This window comes from Oncorhynchus mykiss, chromosome 7, assembly GCF_013265735.2.
Source record: "Oncorhynchus mykiss isolate Arlee chromosome 7, USDA_OmykA_1.1, whole genome shotgun sequence".
Taxonomy (NCBI): domain Eukaryota; kingdom Metazoa; phylum Chordata; class Actinopteri; order Salmoniformes; family Salmonidae; genus Oncorhynchus; species Oncorhynchus mykiss.
In genome coordinates this window covers 69376948-69392669 of record NC_048571.1, presented here as the reverse complement: position 1 = coordinate 69392669, position 15722 = coordinate 69376948, and the positions used below count along the sequence as shown (strand labels likewise).

Here is a 15722-nt window from a genome sequence, read left to right as displayed (position 1 = left end):
TTAAATACCATTTTGGACAATGTTTTAAACCTACCCAATTATTTGACACAGTTGAATATGAAACATTACACACTGTTTAACATACAACCTGCTCTCTGTTAAACCTTTTGTTACAAATAGTGTTTTCTAATCTTAAAATGTGAAAAAGCAGCTTCTCAAGGACTATGAATCTGCTGTCTGACTTTGAACCTATTTGTAATGTTCATACACCATGTCTGAATTCAACTGACACTTTCCACTGCTAGCATGTGACAACTGGCCTTAGTGGTCGGAGTACCAGTTGGTCCTGTCCCATGTCAACTGTGATCAGATATCTGCTGATCAGAGTTGTATGATCATGGATGATGAGTCTGTTGATTGTGTATCTGTACCTGCTTGAGCCTGTTCTTATGTAAATGTCTAAAGGGTGTAGTACATAATAAAAAGGCTTTCATGACAAGTTGCGATTCCCCAGTCTCGAGGACTTTTTTTATTTCACCTTTATTTAAGGTTTAAGGCTATGTTCTCATTTACAACTGCGACCTGGCCAAGATAAAGCAAAGCAGAGCAACACAAACCACAACATGGTTACACATGGAATAAACAAGCGTACAGTGAATAACGCAATAGGAAAAAAAAGAAGTCTATATACAGTGTGTGCAAATGGCATGAAGATGACTGAAGACATGTCAATCTAAGAAAGTGGTTGTTACAGCTACAATGTAAAAATCTGAGTGCCAGGGTCATTTCAGTTAATGTGCCCTAAACTTACCTGGAGCAATCAACCAACTACTGTTGATTTTATAATACTTGAAACGTGTGTTTGTCAATATAAATTGTTTTCCCCTCCGATACAGCAGACGGCGCTCCTAAGTTTGGTCAGTGCTATCTGAGCCGAAATAGACGCATCGTAGGCGAAGATTTTTTATAAATCAAGATAGACCATGGACTGTGTTTCCAATGGGAGCAAATTAATCAAAGTAGGCAGAACAAGCAAGGATATAGGCAAAGCTAGCATGTACTTGCATATTTCCGTAAGAGAACGCCTACTCTGAAGTGCGCGTTTGCAATAACTCAATACGCCCTTGCGCTCCTAAAAAACGCAATTTTAAAAAACTATTGCAAAGGGTGAAGTCTACAAAGATAAGTCCACTCTGTTCGTAACAGATTCTAGTTTTGGAAATATAAAACTATGTAGATCAAATGTTTCATCGATGACAACATTTGCAGAATGTCGTTCAAAATCCATCTCCCTCCATCTTCTCCCACTACCGGTCACTGGGCTTCCTCTTATTATCAGATTTGGTAGTTAGTGGAAACGCCAACTGGATGCTTCACATTTATACATCCGGTGAAATATCTGGCTCATTGTTTTATCTGTGTCGTCACATTCGTGAAACTAGATAGCTATAAACAAAGATGGTGGATTGTTAAAAATAATAATACTACCTGAAAGATAAGTAACATCTTTCATTTGTGGTACTACTCGCACAGCAAACAAAATGTCAAAATTGGAATTGTTGAATATATTTCTTACGAAGAGATTAACCGCGGCTGCCGAGGAGATATTTGGAGCTGTGAAGGGTACGATAGTTGAGTACCAGACAGAAATCGTTCGCTCCAAGGAGGAGAACAATCGTCTCCGAAAGCTGCTGGATATCGCTGTTCAGCGCGTTCTACTTCAAACAGGTAACTAGCTAAGTAACGCTAGGATATGAACCTACTTTTATTTCTCAAAACGAGGGAATTGTTTTGTTTGTTGCCAGACTCCACAAAATAATATATACAAAATACCAGAATTGTTCTATTGGACTAACGTTAGACTAGACTGAGAATATGAAAAGCCGACCACAGGGCTGCCAACTTTGAAGAAAGCTTGGAGTGAGATTTTGCCTAGACGGGGCCTGTGAAATGTTACTGTTTTAAAGCTAATTTCCTGTAATATGTATTTCGACATGATATATATATCATATATATATTTATATATATATATTTATATATATATATATATATAAAAAAACAGGTCAGATGTATTCAGAATTTTTAAAACAATAAATTAACACTCAATTCTACGACTTTGTTACTTTTAGGTTTTGGGGGGGATGGAATTAAAAGTATACAATTAAATTTATTTTTTAGGTGGTTTGACACTTTAAACATTTTTTATTTCAGTAATGAAATTAGATGAGGAAACAGGCCAATGGGAGAAACAGTGGGAAGGTCAGTGAGAATGCTCTGCACAGGAAATACTAATATTAATGGTTGATGGCAGTGGGTAACCAAATCATAGATTGCAGTTTTGTCGTAGACTGCTTTCAAGGTAAGGACACAAACATTTAGTATTTGGTCATTTTGGTGAACTCTTTAAAATAGTGCTGGATGAAAATCCTGCTTGCTCTCCTTGATCTATGTTTCCCAAGTGCTGGATGTTCTTAATTTGTCAATCATCCAACCGTTTAAAATAAGTCGAATGAATATCAATATTCAGGTGGTTTATGTCTACTAGTTGAAGATCATTGTCATTCTCTTACTCTACATAGACAAAATATTTGTTAATGAATTGTCAGTCTCCCTCTATCGCTGCCTTGCATGTGCACAGTACTAAAATGTGAAATTATATTTGAGGCCTAGAGCATTTTAATATCCAATACTTATTTGTAGGACTTCAAAACTGTCAATGAATGGCTGCAAAAATATATAGCCTTATATTCATTTTCAAAGACACAAGTAGGCATATCAGATTTAAAATCTGTGATTACACTGGCAAAATTGGGAGAAGTGGAGCAATAAAATACTGTAAATGTGGGGATCTTTCTGACATGCACACTAATTCCACTTTTTTATTTCAGCCCATTGTTAAGAATGAGAATTGTTCAACTGATCAGACTAAATAAAGTAAATTGATAATCAAATCTGCTCTAGGCAAGACATAAATCTGCCCCTACACCCTAACCAAAATGTTTTTATATCTATTGTCTCCCCTCTAGAATCAAACTTACGCTTTTGAGTTCACAATCTGTTTGACCAAATGATTTTCATAGTGACAAATCACTACTAAACATACTGTAGGTCTGTCTGCTACCTTTTCATTGTCAGAGCCTAAATGCCAATCACCAAAACAATGGTACTAATGCAAGTGTGGATTAATTCGACATTAGTACATGCTGTCAAATTGCTGCATTCTGCAATAAGGATGGGAGTAAATTTGTTGACAATATTGTATCTACAAATGTTTTTTACCATTTTATAAACTCAGCAGAGAACATTCTCTCTCTCTCTCCATTCAATTCCACTCTAATCTTGAGGGGCGTTTGGTAAAAAAATACACATTTTCAAGAATCACATCTGATCTATCCATATACCCAAATTTCAATCTTGTCTCATCACTGCTACTCTCCAACGTGGAGCCCTCCCGGCCAAACCCTCCCCTAATCCGGACGACGCTGGGCCAATTGTAAGCCACCCTATGTGATTCATGATCACAGCCAGTTGTGATACAGCCTGGGATCATGCCTTAGATGCTCATCCAAAAGCTCTCCCCCTCCCTCCATTTGGCAAATCTGATCATAATTCTATCCTTCTGATTCCTCTTTACAAGCAAAAGCTAAAGGAAGAAGTACCTGTGACTCGATCCATATGGAAGTGGTCAGATGACGGCGGACTGTTTTTCTAGCACAGACTGGAATATGTTCCGGGATTCATCCAATGGAATTGAGGAGTATACCACCTTAGTCATCGGCTTCATCAATAAGTGCATCAATGACGTCGTCCCCACAGTGACCATAAGTAAATATCCCAATCAGAAGCCATGGATTACAGGCAACCTCCACATCGAGCAAAAGGCTGCCGCGTTCAAGGAGCGGGACACTAATCTGAAATCCCGCTATGCCCTCAGACGAACCATCAAACATACAAAGCGTCAATAAAGGATTACGATTGAATCATTCTACACCGGCTCTGACACTGTTCGGATGTGGCCAGGCTTGAAAACTATTACCGGCAACAAAGGGAAACCCAGACGCGAGCTGCTCAGTGATGCTAGCCTACCAGATGAGCTAAATGCCTTTTATGCTTGCTTCGAGGCAAGCAACACTGAAGCATGCACGAGAGCCTGAATGACTGTGTGATAACGCTCTCGGTAGCCGATGTGAACAAGACCTTTTTAAACAGATCAACATTCACAAAGCCTTGGGGCCAGATGGATTACCAGGATGTGTACTCCAAGCATGCACAGACCAACTGGCAAGTGTATTCAGTTACATTTTCAACCTCTCCCTGACTGATTCTGTAATACCTACATGTTTCAAGCAGACCACCATAATCCCTGTGCCCAAGGAAGCGAAGTTAACCTGCCTAAATAATTACTGCCCTTTAGCACCTACGTTGGTAGTAATGAAGTGCTTTGAAAGGCTGGTCATGGTTCACATCAACAGCATCATCCCGGATACCCTAGTCCCACTCCAATTTGCATTATGCCCCAACAGATCCACAGATGACAAAATCGCACTCCACACTGCCTTTTCCCACCTGGACAAAAGGAACACCTATATGAGAATGCTGTTCATTGACTACAGCTCAGCGTTCAACACCATAGTGCCCATGAAGCTCATCACTAAGCTAAGGAGCCTGGGACTAAACACCTCACTCTGCAACTGGATCCTGGACTTCCTGACAGGCTGCCCCCAGGTGGTAAGGGTAGGCAACAACACATCTGCCACGCTGATCCTCAACACTGGGGCCCCTCAGGGGTGTGTACTTAGGCACCACAGGGTTAGGCCTGATCACCAACAATGAGACAACCTATAGGGAGGAGGTCAGAGAACTGGCAGTGTGGTGCCAGGACAACAACCTCTCCCTCAATGTGAGCAAGACAAATGAGCTGATCGTGGACTACAGGAAAAGGCGAGCCGAACGGGGCCCCAATTAACATCAACGGGGCTGTAGTGGAGCGGGTCGAGAGTTTCAAGTGCATTGGTGTCCACATCACCAACAAACTATCATGGTCAAAACACACCAAGATAGTCATGAAGAGGGCACGACAAAACCTTTTCCCCCTCAGGAGACTGAACACATTTGGCATGGGTCCCCAGATCCTCAGAGTTCTACAACTGCACCATTGAGAGCATCCTAGAGAGCACCCCTATTACTAATCTGTTCAACCTCTCTTTCGTATCGTCTGAGATTCCTAAAGATTGGAATGCGGCCGCGGTCATGATCCAAACTGTTAAACCTATATCCATCCTGCCCTGCCTTTGTAAAGTCTTCGGAAGCCAAGTTAACAGATCACCAACCATTTTAGAATCCCACCGTACCTTCTCCGCTATGCAATCTGGTTTCCGAGCTGGTCACGGGTTTCCGAGCTCAGCCACGCTCAAGGTCCTAACCAACATCAATAAAAGACAGGACTGTGCAGCCGTCTTCATCGACCTGGCCAAGGCTTTCGACTCCAGCAATCACCTCATTCTTATCAGCAGACTCAACAGCCTTGGTTTCTCTAATGACTGCCTCACCTGGTTCACCAACTACTTCTCAGATAGAGTTCAGTGTGTAAAATCGGAGGGCCTGTTGTCCAGACCTCTGGCAGTCTCTCTATGGGGGTGCCACAGGGTTCAATTCTCGGGCCGACTATTTTCTCTGTATATATCAATGATGTCGCTCTTGCTGTGGGTGATTTTTTTTGTTGTTGATCCACCTCTACGCAGACGACACCATTCTGTATACATCTGGCCCTTCTTTGGACACTGTGTTAACAAACCTAAAAACAAGCTTCAACGCCATACAACACTCTTTCCGTGGCCTCCAACTGCTCTTAAATAGTAGCTCCACCTTATCTCAGCTCACTGGTCACCATAGCAACACCCACCCGTAGCACGCACTCCAGCAGGTATATTTCACTGGTCATCCCCAAAGCCACACAAAAATTACTAAAGTTGGAGACTTATCTCCCTCACTAACTTTAAGCGTCAGCTGTCAGAGCAGCTTACCGATTGCTACAGCTGTACACAGCCCATCTGTAAATGGTCCATCCAACCAACTACCTACCTCATCCCAATATTTATTTTGGTATTTCTGCTCTTTTTCACACCAGTATTTCTACTTGCACATCCTCAACTACACATGTATCACTCCAGTGTAAATTGCTAAATTGTAATTACTTCACCACAATTTGCCTATTTATTGCCTTACCTCCTTACTTCATTTGCACACACTGTATACAGGTTTTTCTATGTGTTGTTTTTGTCGCACTGCTTTGCTTTATCTTGGCCAGGTCGCAGTTGTAAATGAGAACTTGTTCTCAACTGGCCTACCTGGTTAAATAAAATGTGAAATAAAATCCTGACCGATTACATCACCGCCTGGTATGGCAACTGCTCGGCATCTGACCATAAGGCGCTACAAAGGGTAGTGCGTACGGCCCAGTATATCACTGGGGTCAAGCTTCCTTTCATCCAGGACCTATATAATGGGCAGTGTCAGAGACTCCTCTAAAATTGTCAGAGAATCCAGTCACCCAAGTCTGTATAGACTGTTTTCTCTGCTACCGCACGGCAAGCGGTACTGGAACGCCAAGTCTAGGACCAAAAGGCTCCTTAACACATTCTACCCCCAAGCCATAAGACTGCTGAACAATTAATCAGATGGCCACCGGACTATTACATTGACTCCCCCCCCCCTCCCTTCCATTTGTTTTGTACACTGCTGCTACTTGCTGTTTATTATCTATGCATAGTCACTTCACCCCTACCTACATGTACAAATTACCTCAACTAACCTGTACCCCCGCACACTGACTTGGTACCGGTACCCGCTGTATATAGCCTCATTATGTTATTGTTATTTTATTTGGGAAATATTTTCTTAACTCTTCTTGAACTGCACTGTTGGTTAAGGGCTTGTAAGTAAGCATTTCACAGTAAGGTCTACACTTGTTGTATTTGGCGCATATGACAAATAGTTGGTAAAACATTTTTAGACTGCTGCGCCACTCGGGAGGCCATATCATATATTTTTCAGAGCCATTAGTGAAAAAAGACCAGTATTGGGCTGACTGTCTAAATGCAGCATAATAGGCTGACCACACCACTCGCTCGTGTCGCAACATAAATTTAGAAATCCATGTTATTCAATTGTTGCACCCACACTGCTCGCGCGCGCCAACTAGTGTCTGTGTTGCCAAGGGCTGAAATAGAAGTCATTCCTATTTCTGACGCAATCGCGCTGCAAGTCCTGCCTCTCCCATCTCCTCATTGGTTTATAGAAGCAGGTCCTCATTGGTTATACCCACGTGGGTAATTGAAAGACTAAATGTTTTGTCGGTTGTCGTGGTAATACTATGAAAGTGTAGATGCCAATCACCAAAAAAGTTCAAAGATGAAGGAGCCAGGGAGGAGCGATGACTAGAGACTATTCGGTTGGCCGTTTTATGTGTAGAGTAGAGGACCTTGTGCATTTCAGGTAAAATAACAACTCAAATGTTTATATCCCAGGACAAATTAGCTAGCAACAGCAAGCTAGCTAAATAGGACAAATTAGCTAGCAAGTGCAAGCTAACTAGCTAAATTGCCATACGTGTTTAATGCTTTTCGACCTGTCCCCAAATTAATGTCATTGGTTCAGAGTTTGTTTTGGTATTTTGACCTTTGTCGTGATCATGTTTGGTGTAGGAGGACAAAATAAATTAGTGCACGTAGGCGCACGCGCCCAGCCAGTTTGGGTTCCGTGTAAGTGCATTGTTTTTGGCCAAATCATCCACTCTTCTACACCTCCAATAAAATCACTCAATACTGCCACACGCAGGTCGGCTGATCCAGCAGCAGGAAAGGTAATTGATTTCATCACCTACAACAGTTTGAACGTCATCAATCTGTTGTTTCACCCATATATTACACGGAATGCAATAATATTTTATGTAAGTAGACAACAGAGTATATTTTTACAGGGATTCTATATTTCTAGATAGACTGAGTGATTTTACTGGCGGTGCAGAAGAGGTAGATCTGGCACATGGTCAAAAACAATTCTTAGATTCTTTCCAGACAGGCCATTTTTTTCAGTTGCATTAAACTTTTTATTTAGAACTTTTTTGGAAGTACATACTGGACGTGAAGGCAGTAATGACAATGGTTGCTCTGCCACACTGGTCTTTGGTGAGTACCGAACGTATTTAGACATTTTAGGTTTGCAAAGCTGGTGAATGGCAAGTTGAATGGCTGCTTCCTGGGCTTAAAGGAGAATCTCCATATTCAACGTCTCCTGTAAACCCAGATTCTGGTTCACATGCAGGCTACACATGTCATACATGTACTGTGGTACAAAGATAGAATTGCCTTCAGCTGACTTTCTTCCTTTCCTTTCCCTCTAGACCACCATGCTATCCATCTCACTGAAGATGCATCTTCCCCTGAGCAGCAGCACTGTGAGCAGGAGTGGAGCCCCGGTCTGGGCCAGGACCCAGAGCCCACACTGATTAAAGAGGAACAGGAGCTCAGAATCAGCCAGGAGGAAGACCAGCATCACGGTCTGGAGTCTGATACCAAAGGAGAGTCTACATTAACTCCTCCCTTTGTTAAAAGTAACTGTGATCAGGACCCAGCTCAGCCTTCACATCTTCCACATACCCAAACTGTGGACATCAGAGAAGGAGACTCTTTAGCCAGAACCATATCTTCTAAGCAGATCAAAATAGAAAGTGAAGAAGGCTACAGCACATCAGAACCAACCAGTGACTTACAGACCATCTTCAATGTAAATTCAGACTGTCTTGCAGCTTCGAGTGAAAACGGTGCCCAACCCAATATCAACAATAGAATTCAGAGAGAAGGACTCTCAGGATATAAGGCCCCACAGGGAACAAGCAGTGCATATGAAAGAGAAAGTATAGGTCTACACATAGATGTCAGAGGCCAGAACACCTCAAAGCTGCCTCCACAGAGATCTCCCTATCAACCCCAGGGCATACAGAGAGTGTATCGTTGCAGAGAGTGTGGGAAATGCTTCAGTTTCTCCTGCCAGTTAGAGGTCCACATGCGATGGCACACCAAGGAAAGACCATTCAGCTGCTCTGTGTGCAGAAAAGGCTTCACAACCATCAGCATGTTGAGGAGGCACCACCGCATTCACACTGGAGAGAAGCCCTTCCGCTGTCACATCTGTGGGAAATGTTTCAACCAGTCGGCTCACCTCAACACTCACTTTAAAATTCACCCAGGGGAGAGACCACATGGCTGGAAAATGGCTCGGTCAAAACGTTAACAGCAGAGACATTTACGCTCTCTCTTGAAATTAAGTTCTGAGCACAGAAGGAGAGTGACATGTAAATCTGGGCAGTTTAATTATTGTCCAGGATTTAAAACACTAGAAGAATCAGTGATTGATGTTTGAACAATGCATTACAATCCAGTGGGGAATGGGAATAACTTTGAGTAATGAAAATGTTACTGTTTTTCACTGATCCATGTGATTGTGTTGCTGCATGCGTCATCATCTGAAACCATGTTCAGTGCCAGCATGAGGATATGAATACTGCTAGTAGCTATATATATGTTGACTGATGTTGTTCTTTTGTAATTATACTACACATTTTACAGGAAGCAGAGGATATCACCTGTTTTAGTAGATGCAGATCAATCAATGAATTTGATCCTCATCTATTTCCCCTTAGGACTTGGACATGACTGCTGGGCTGTATGACTATCCTATTAGGGCCTTGACAGTTATCCCTGATGAAATTACTGTGTCAAAATGTAGTGTTCTGTACTGAATGTTAACTGTTTTGTAATAAATAATTGGTCAAATGTTTTTTTACGGTCAGGATTACTTTATCTTCTACCATTCAGGCTGCAGTGTGTGTGTGTGTGTGTGTGTGAGGGGGGGGAGGGGGTACCGTGTGTGTGTGTATGGGGTGGGTGTGTGACTACCACTTTCAACCTAAAGCAGTGCCTCTGAGATACAGTATGTAAGTTTAGATATCAGCATCTTTCAATCTAGTTTAAACTGACACATTTTCCCCACGCAAATCATGATTCCTCCAGTTTGTAAAACAAGCTCATATACCTTCTAAGTGATCCCATCTGATTGAAGTCTGCTGCCTTCATGGCACGGATGCGGTTTCTCCTCTATTTGAGTCTTCATATGCACGGTCAGGGCTTCACTCAGCGGAGACCTTGTGACATTCTTCACAGTGATGCAGTTTCAACCCTCTGACTCATACGTGTGGTCAGGGAAGCGCTTTCCACAAATATGACAACGATGCAGCGTCTCCTTCGTGTGTGTCCTCATGCATCTGCAAGCTTCCTTTTCGACTGAAATGTTTACCACAATCTTGACACTGAAATAGTTTCTTACCAGTTTGAATGACTTGGTGTTTTTACATTAATGATGTTTAAATTGTTTTCCACACAGGACACTGGCATGAGCCCTCACAATTTGCACTTTCAGGTTAGCCTTATGACGGGTATAAGTGTTAGTCACACATTCAGTTATATAAAATGGGCACAAACTGCCTGCCTGTACAGCATGGAGAGCTCACCCATTCATTGAATGCTGCATGGAGTTCTGTGAGGTTAAACAAGACCTCTTCTCTGAACTTTGACATTGCACTCTCGTCAACTTTTTTCTCCAAATAGTTTTTTCCTCTATTGTATGCTTACTTTCTTTCTGGTTTTGTTTGACCTCTATAAATATTTTGGGAATTTCTCCCCTTTTGCTTTGTTGCAATTTCGTTCAAACCTCCGTAGCTGTTTAACTGGAGTTTTCTTTTGCATCGTTTCTGCAATCTGCACTTTTCTTTGCTTTGTCATGTGTTGAGACTGAGGACTATTCTGGTTGAAAGTCCCGCTTTGGTCCATAAGAGCATTTGTTTCCCTCCACTGTTCCCTTTTTTGAGCCCTGGCTGTTTCGGACATCAATTCCATTGGAGGTCGATCCTTCTTCCCTTGAGCCCTTCTTTGATAACTAAAAGCAAAACAATAACTGATAACAGATGTAAATCACTCTACACTGACCATACAATTAACTAAATAAGTTGAAATGTACAATGAAATTCAGAAAATGCTACCATACTCTTCTCTTGGCAAGGTATTCTGCCTTTGCTAGAGGATCAGAATTTATCTGTGACCTGTGACCTGTGTCGTGCAACCCTCTCCTTGATGGATGAAGGCATCTTTTCTTTTTTTTAAAGGCTGAAAAAAATTTTTTCTTATTAACTGTATGGACAAGTGTCAATACTTATAGTTTTCTTATGAAACACACCAATATCCCATTTTAGTTGTTCAAATTCAATCGTGGACAGTTGCCCAATATTTTCACCCTTTGATATGCAAAAACTGTACAAATGTATCATTCTTTGTGATACATTTATACAGTGCCAAACAGAAGAGAACATGTAGAAATGTGTTGTAATAAGATTGTATTTATTGTTTTTTTTTATATAAATATTATCCTTGGACACAAAAATAGCAAATCATGTCAATTACCCTCATTCATCAATCAATACATTAGATTAAGTCAGCTAACAGTAGTGACATGAGGGGAATGTCCTACATTGTTAAACTGTTCCTTCAGATATTCGGACTGAATCCTGTTTCCCTCACAGAGCACCTCCACCCTTGGGTCTTGTCTTCATATGCTCTGTTTGATGGAAGCCTTCATGCCAAACACGGCAACAAAGTTTTTTTTACCATGTGTGTATCATATGTATGTCAATATCCCTTCCCAGGGAAAGATTTGCCACACACATTGCAGCTAAAAAACTTCTCCCCTGTGTGAACTAGCTGGTGGATGTTTAGTCTACTCTGAGATATGAAGCTGCGGTCACACAGTGAGCATGTACACTTCCCTCCATGTATTTGGAGAATGAAGCTAACATTTTAATATCGGCTCCATATGCCAACATTTTGTATTTGGGATCCAATGTTCCGTATGAGGTGACAGTACAGAATGTCACCTTTATATTTGAGGGCATTTTCATGAAGTGTGCAGAAACATTTTATCTACTTAGAAAATGACTCCAGTTATAATTAACCATTCACTTCCTATTGGGCAAAACAACCCAAGAAATGCATCCGACAAACATGTTTGTGTGCTCGGAATATGCACCAGAACTTTTTACTACTTCAAACACGAAGTGAATTTGTCCAAATACTTATGACTTCTTCAAATGGGGGCACTAGATACATAAAAATGCTTTTAATTCTAAACGGTAAAACCAATCTGTAGGAAAATACCCTCAAATAAAAGGTGACATTACGGACCGTAGCCTCATATAAAGCCTTTGATCTCAAATCCCAAATGTGGGAGCCAATTTTAAAATTTTTGCTTCACTGTCCAAATACATATGGAGGGGAGTGTATATGTATCCCCTGTGTGTAATTTCATATGATCCTTCAAAAGATGAGGACGTTTGATACAAACTTGGGAGTGGGATGGCTTCTCTTCTGGGTGTAACTATCTTAAATGCTCTGCCAAGTGTCCCTTCCTGGTAAAGCACGTGCCACAACCATGGTAATGAAAATATTCATCTCCTGTATGTATTTGTATGTCTTTGACAGTATTCCTCTGTAAGGAAACATTTACTGCACACATGGCAGTTAAACGGTTTCTCCCCAGAGATCTTTCTGCTTTCTCAGAGTTGATGTACTACTATCGACAAGTTCACTGTTTTCATTCTGAGCTGGAGAACAGTCTGCATTTACTGGAGAGAGGGGCTGTAATTCACTGTTTGGTTCTGATACTCCACAGCCCTCACCATGTTCTGTTTGGATCTCTTCTGTTGTTTTAGTGGGTAGAAAGTCATTCTCCACAGTTTGGGTTTGGTGAATATGTGAGGGCTGGGGTGGGTCCTGATCCCAATCACTTTTCACAAAGGGAGTTAATATGAATCTTTGGTATCAGACTCCAGCCTCTGAATCTGCTCTTCCTCATGACCAATCCCAAACTACTCCTGTTCCTCTTTAATCTGTGTGGGCTCTGGGTCATCCTGCCCCTGACCTGGGATCCACTCCTGGTCACAGTGCTGCTGCTCAGGGGGAACTCCTGCTTCTGGGACAGTGAGTTACTAGCTGCTGGGGATCTGTAGATATTAAAAAATAAATATCTCGAACTATATTATGATATAGCTATAGTTATTTTCCTCTGACACTGAAGATCCGACTGCGCACATGCACGTGTGTTCACAATATTGTATGGTTTATCAAAATCTGAAACGTCTTTATGATACGGGAAGGTAAAACGTTATGGAAACATCACTATACGCTACAGACCTGCTTTATATCACTATCAGGCTGTGTGATGACATTTAACGTTAGTAACGTTAGCCTTTGTAGACGTTCGATCTTTCTTTGAACGGGAGATGTCTTACTCGTACTCCGAAATCGTTCTAACCACGGCCCTAAATATTTCAAAGGCTGATGCTGTTAATTGCTCGGAAAGAAACACATTCAGCAGATGTAGTTTAGACATTATGATAGTGTACAAAAACATTTCCAGAGAAATGCTGTCCTATGGTACATGGAAGTAAACAGTGTATGCTTCCTTATCGCTCTTTGTTCATTGGTCGCTATTGGTATACCGCCACCTGTTGGGCTGGAGTGAGATAAAGCCATAAACAAATCAACCACAGATTTTGGATGGATGCAGCGCTGAGTAATCCTAAATGTAATATGGTTTAACCTTACTCTTTAATATTTCAATATTTTTGACAGCCCTTACGTTTGTAGACATCCATTCATTGACAGCAAAATCATCGTAATTAACCCGCACAAAAGGGGGCGGTATTGCAATCTCTGCTACTCTTGTAACGTTCATACGTTTTCTTTTCACAGTCTATGGTTCACACACACAACATACTACTAATCCACGTGAGTTAAACAATAGGAACTGATACACGTTCATTCTACAAAATGTCCAAACTACATCTGCTGAATGTGTTTCTTACCGAGCGATTAACAGCGGCGGCTGTTGAGATATTTGTGGTCGTGGAAAAAACGGTATCAGAGTACCAGGAAGAAATCTCCCGTTCAAAGGAGGAGATCGATCGTCTACGGATGCTACTGGATGTCGTTACTCAACCAAAGATACATTTGCATAAAGCAGGTTGGTAGCGACTATCACAACAATCAATCAAGCAGATTATGTAAGCAGGCAAACCACATTGCCCATAAACAACCAATACACAATTGTGTCTTTAAAATAATGTCAGGATCGATTGTAATATAATGATTGATTGATTGACTTTCCTTTTAGATCCCCAGCATCTAATACTCCCTGTCCCTGAAGAGGGGGAGCAGCAGCACTGTGAGCAGGAGTGGTGGTGCACCAGTCTGGGGCAGGAGGACCCAGAGCCCAAACAGATTAAAGAGGAACAGGAGGAGTTTGGGACAGGTCAGGAGGAAGAGCAGCTTCAGGGTCTGGAGTCTGATATCAAAGAGTTCATAAACAATCCTTCCTTTGTGAAAAGTGACTGTGATCAGGACCCACCTCAGCCCTCACATCTTTACCAAACCCCAACGGTGGAGAACAGAGAGAGGGATCTTATGAGGACACACACTGGAGAGAAACCGTATCAGTGTAGTGAATGTGGCAAATGCTTCAGCCAGAAGATATACCTGGAAGAACATATGGTGACTCACAAAAGAGAGAAACCACATCAATGTGAAGACTGTGGTAAATTGTTTAGCCTCAAGCATAACTTAACAGTCCATATGAGGATACACACGGGAGAGAAACCATATCAGTGCAAAGAATGTGGCAAATGCTTTGGTTACACCAAATCCCTGGCAAAGCATATGAGGAGTCATACAGGAGAGAGACCCTATCAGTGTTGTTATTGTGGCAAATGCTTCACTCAGAAGTTTAGCTTGAAAGAACATATTAGTATTCACACAGGTGAGAAACCATATAAGTGTCCCATGTGTGTAAAATGCTTCAGGGCAGCACGATTTCTAAAACAGCACCAACAGATTCACAGAGAACAACCATATTGCTGACTTTTTTGTGGTTAAGAAATGAGGATGAACACAGAGTGAGAAACATGACATTGCTTCTTAGGGCAAAATCTTTCTCTCACTTGTGCAGTAAGACCTTTCGATTCTGAGCATGGCACAAAAGTGGATAGTATGTTTTGTAGAACTAGTATTTTTAGTTGACACAGTAAGCTTTTTAAGTTTGTCCCAACAAATGAGTCCCCCATTTGGATTACACCTTAAAGTCACAGCAAACAGGTACATTGGTGTTCTCTAAATACATAAAGGATGTCTACATTTTAATGGGAATGTGCTTCACATTTGTAGACATGCTACCTTATACCTGTAGTGGCAGGACAAACAAACCCATCAGGTCAATGATCTTGGTTTAATATACAGTGCCTTTGGAAAGTATTCAGACCCCTTGACTTTTTCCACATTTTGTTACGTTACAGCCTTATTCTAAAATTGATTAAGTAAATAAAAATCTGTAGCAATCTACACACAATACCCCATAATGATAAAGCGAGAACACGTTTTTTTTTTTAAATTTGCAAATGAAAAAAAGAGGGGAAAGAAAATACATTTTTTACGTAAGTATTCAGAGCCTTTGCTATGAGACTCAAAATTGAGATCAGTTACATCCTGTTTACATTGATCATCCTTTAGATGTTTCTACAACTTGATTGGAGTCCACCTGGGTTAAATTCAATTGATTGGACATGATTTGGAAAAGCACACACCTGTCTATATAAGGTCCCACAGTTGACAATTCATGTCAGA

General features: G+C 41.3%; 2 protein-coding genes across 4 annotated transcripts; both read left to right on the top strand.

The window, feature by feature from the left end:
* Nucleotides 1-1035: 1035 nt before the first annotated feature.
* Nucleotides 1036-9783, top strand: LOC110528356 (zinc finger protein 227). Of its 3 annotated transcripts, none has more exons than XM_021610370.2 (3): nucleotides 1036-1668; nucleotides 2152-2299; nucleotides 8342-9783. In XM_021610370.2, the coding sequence occupies exons 2-3, from the start codon at nucleotides 2245-2247 to the stop codon at nucleotides 9229-9231; spliced, it is 945 nt and encodes a 314-aa protein (XP_021466045.2). In that variant the 5' UTR covers nucleotides 1036-1668; nucleotides 2152-2244; the 3' UTR covers nucleotides 9232-9783. The 3 variants fall into 3 exon arrangements, with proteins under 3 accessions (XP_021466045.2, XP_036839839.1, XP_021466044.2); XM_036983944.1 differs by lacking the exon at nucleotides 2152-2299 and having other exon boundaries at nucleotides 1255-1668; nucleotides 8342-9253; nucleotides 9306-9783; XM_021610369.2 differs by lacking the exon at nucleotides 2152-2299 and having other exon boundaries at nucleotides 1264-1668.
* Nucleotides 9784-13743: 3960 nt separating this feature from the next.
* On the top strand, nucleotides 13744-15449 carry LOC110528355 (zinc finger and SCAN domain-containing protein 31). Its single transcript, XM_021610368.2, has 2 exons — nucleotides 13744-14070; nucleotides 14221-15449. The coding sequence occupies exons 1-2, from the start codon at nucleotides 13878-13880 to the stop codon at nucleotides 14961-14963; spliced, it is 936 nt and encodes a 311-aa protein (XP_021466043.2). The 5' UTR covers nucleotides 13744-13877; the 3' UTR covers nucleotides 14964-15449.
* The last annotated feature ends 273 nt before the right edge of the window (nucleotides 15450-15722 follow it).

Excerpts from the sequence above, each read along its gene's own strand:
- LOC110528356 (XM_036983944.1), top strand. The coding sequence starts at position 1,482 with ATGTCAAAATTGGAATTGTTGAATATATTTCTTACGAAGAGATTAACC. Across the intron at positions 1,669-8,341 it reads GCGCGTTCTACTTCAAACAG|ACCACCATGCTATCCATCTC; the intron begins GTAACTAGCTAA and ends CTTTCCCTCTAG.
- LOC110528355 (XM_021610368.2), top strand. The coding sequence starts at position 13,878 with ATGTCCAAACTACATCTGCTGAATGTGTTTCTTACCGAGCGATTAACA. Across the intron at positions 14,071-14,220 it reads GATACATTTGCATAAAGCAG|ATCCCCAGCATCTAATACTC; the intron begins GTTGGTAGCGAC and ends CTTTCCTTTTAG.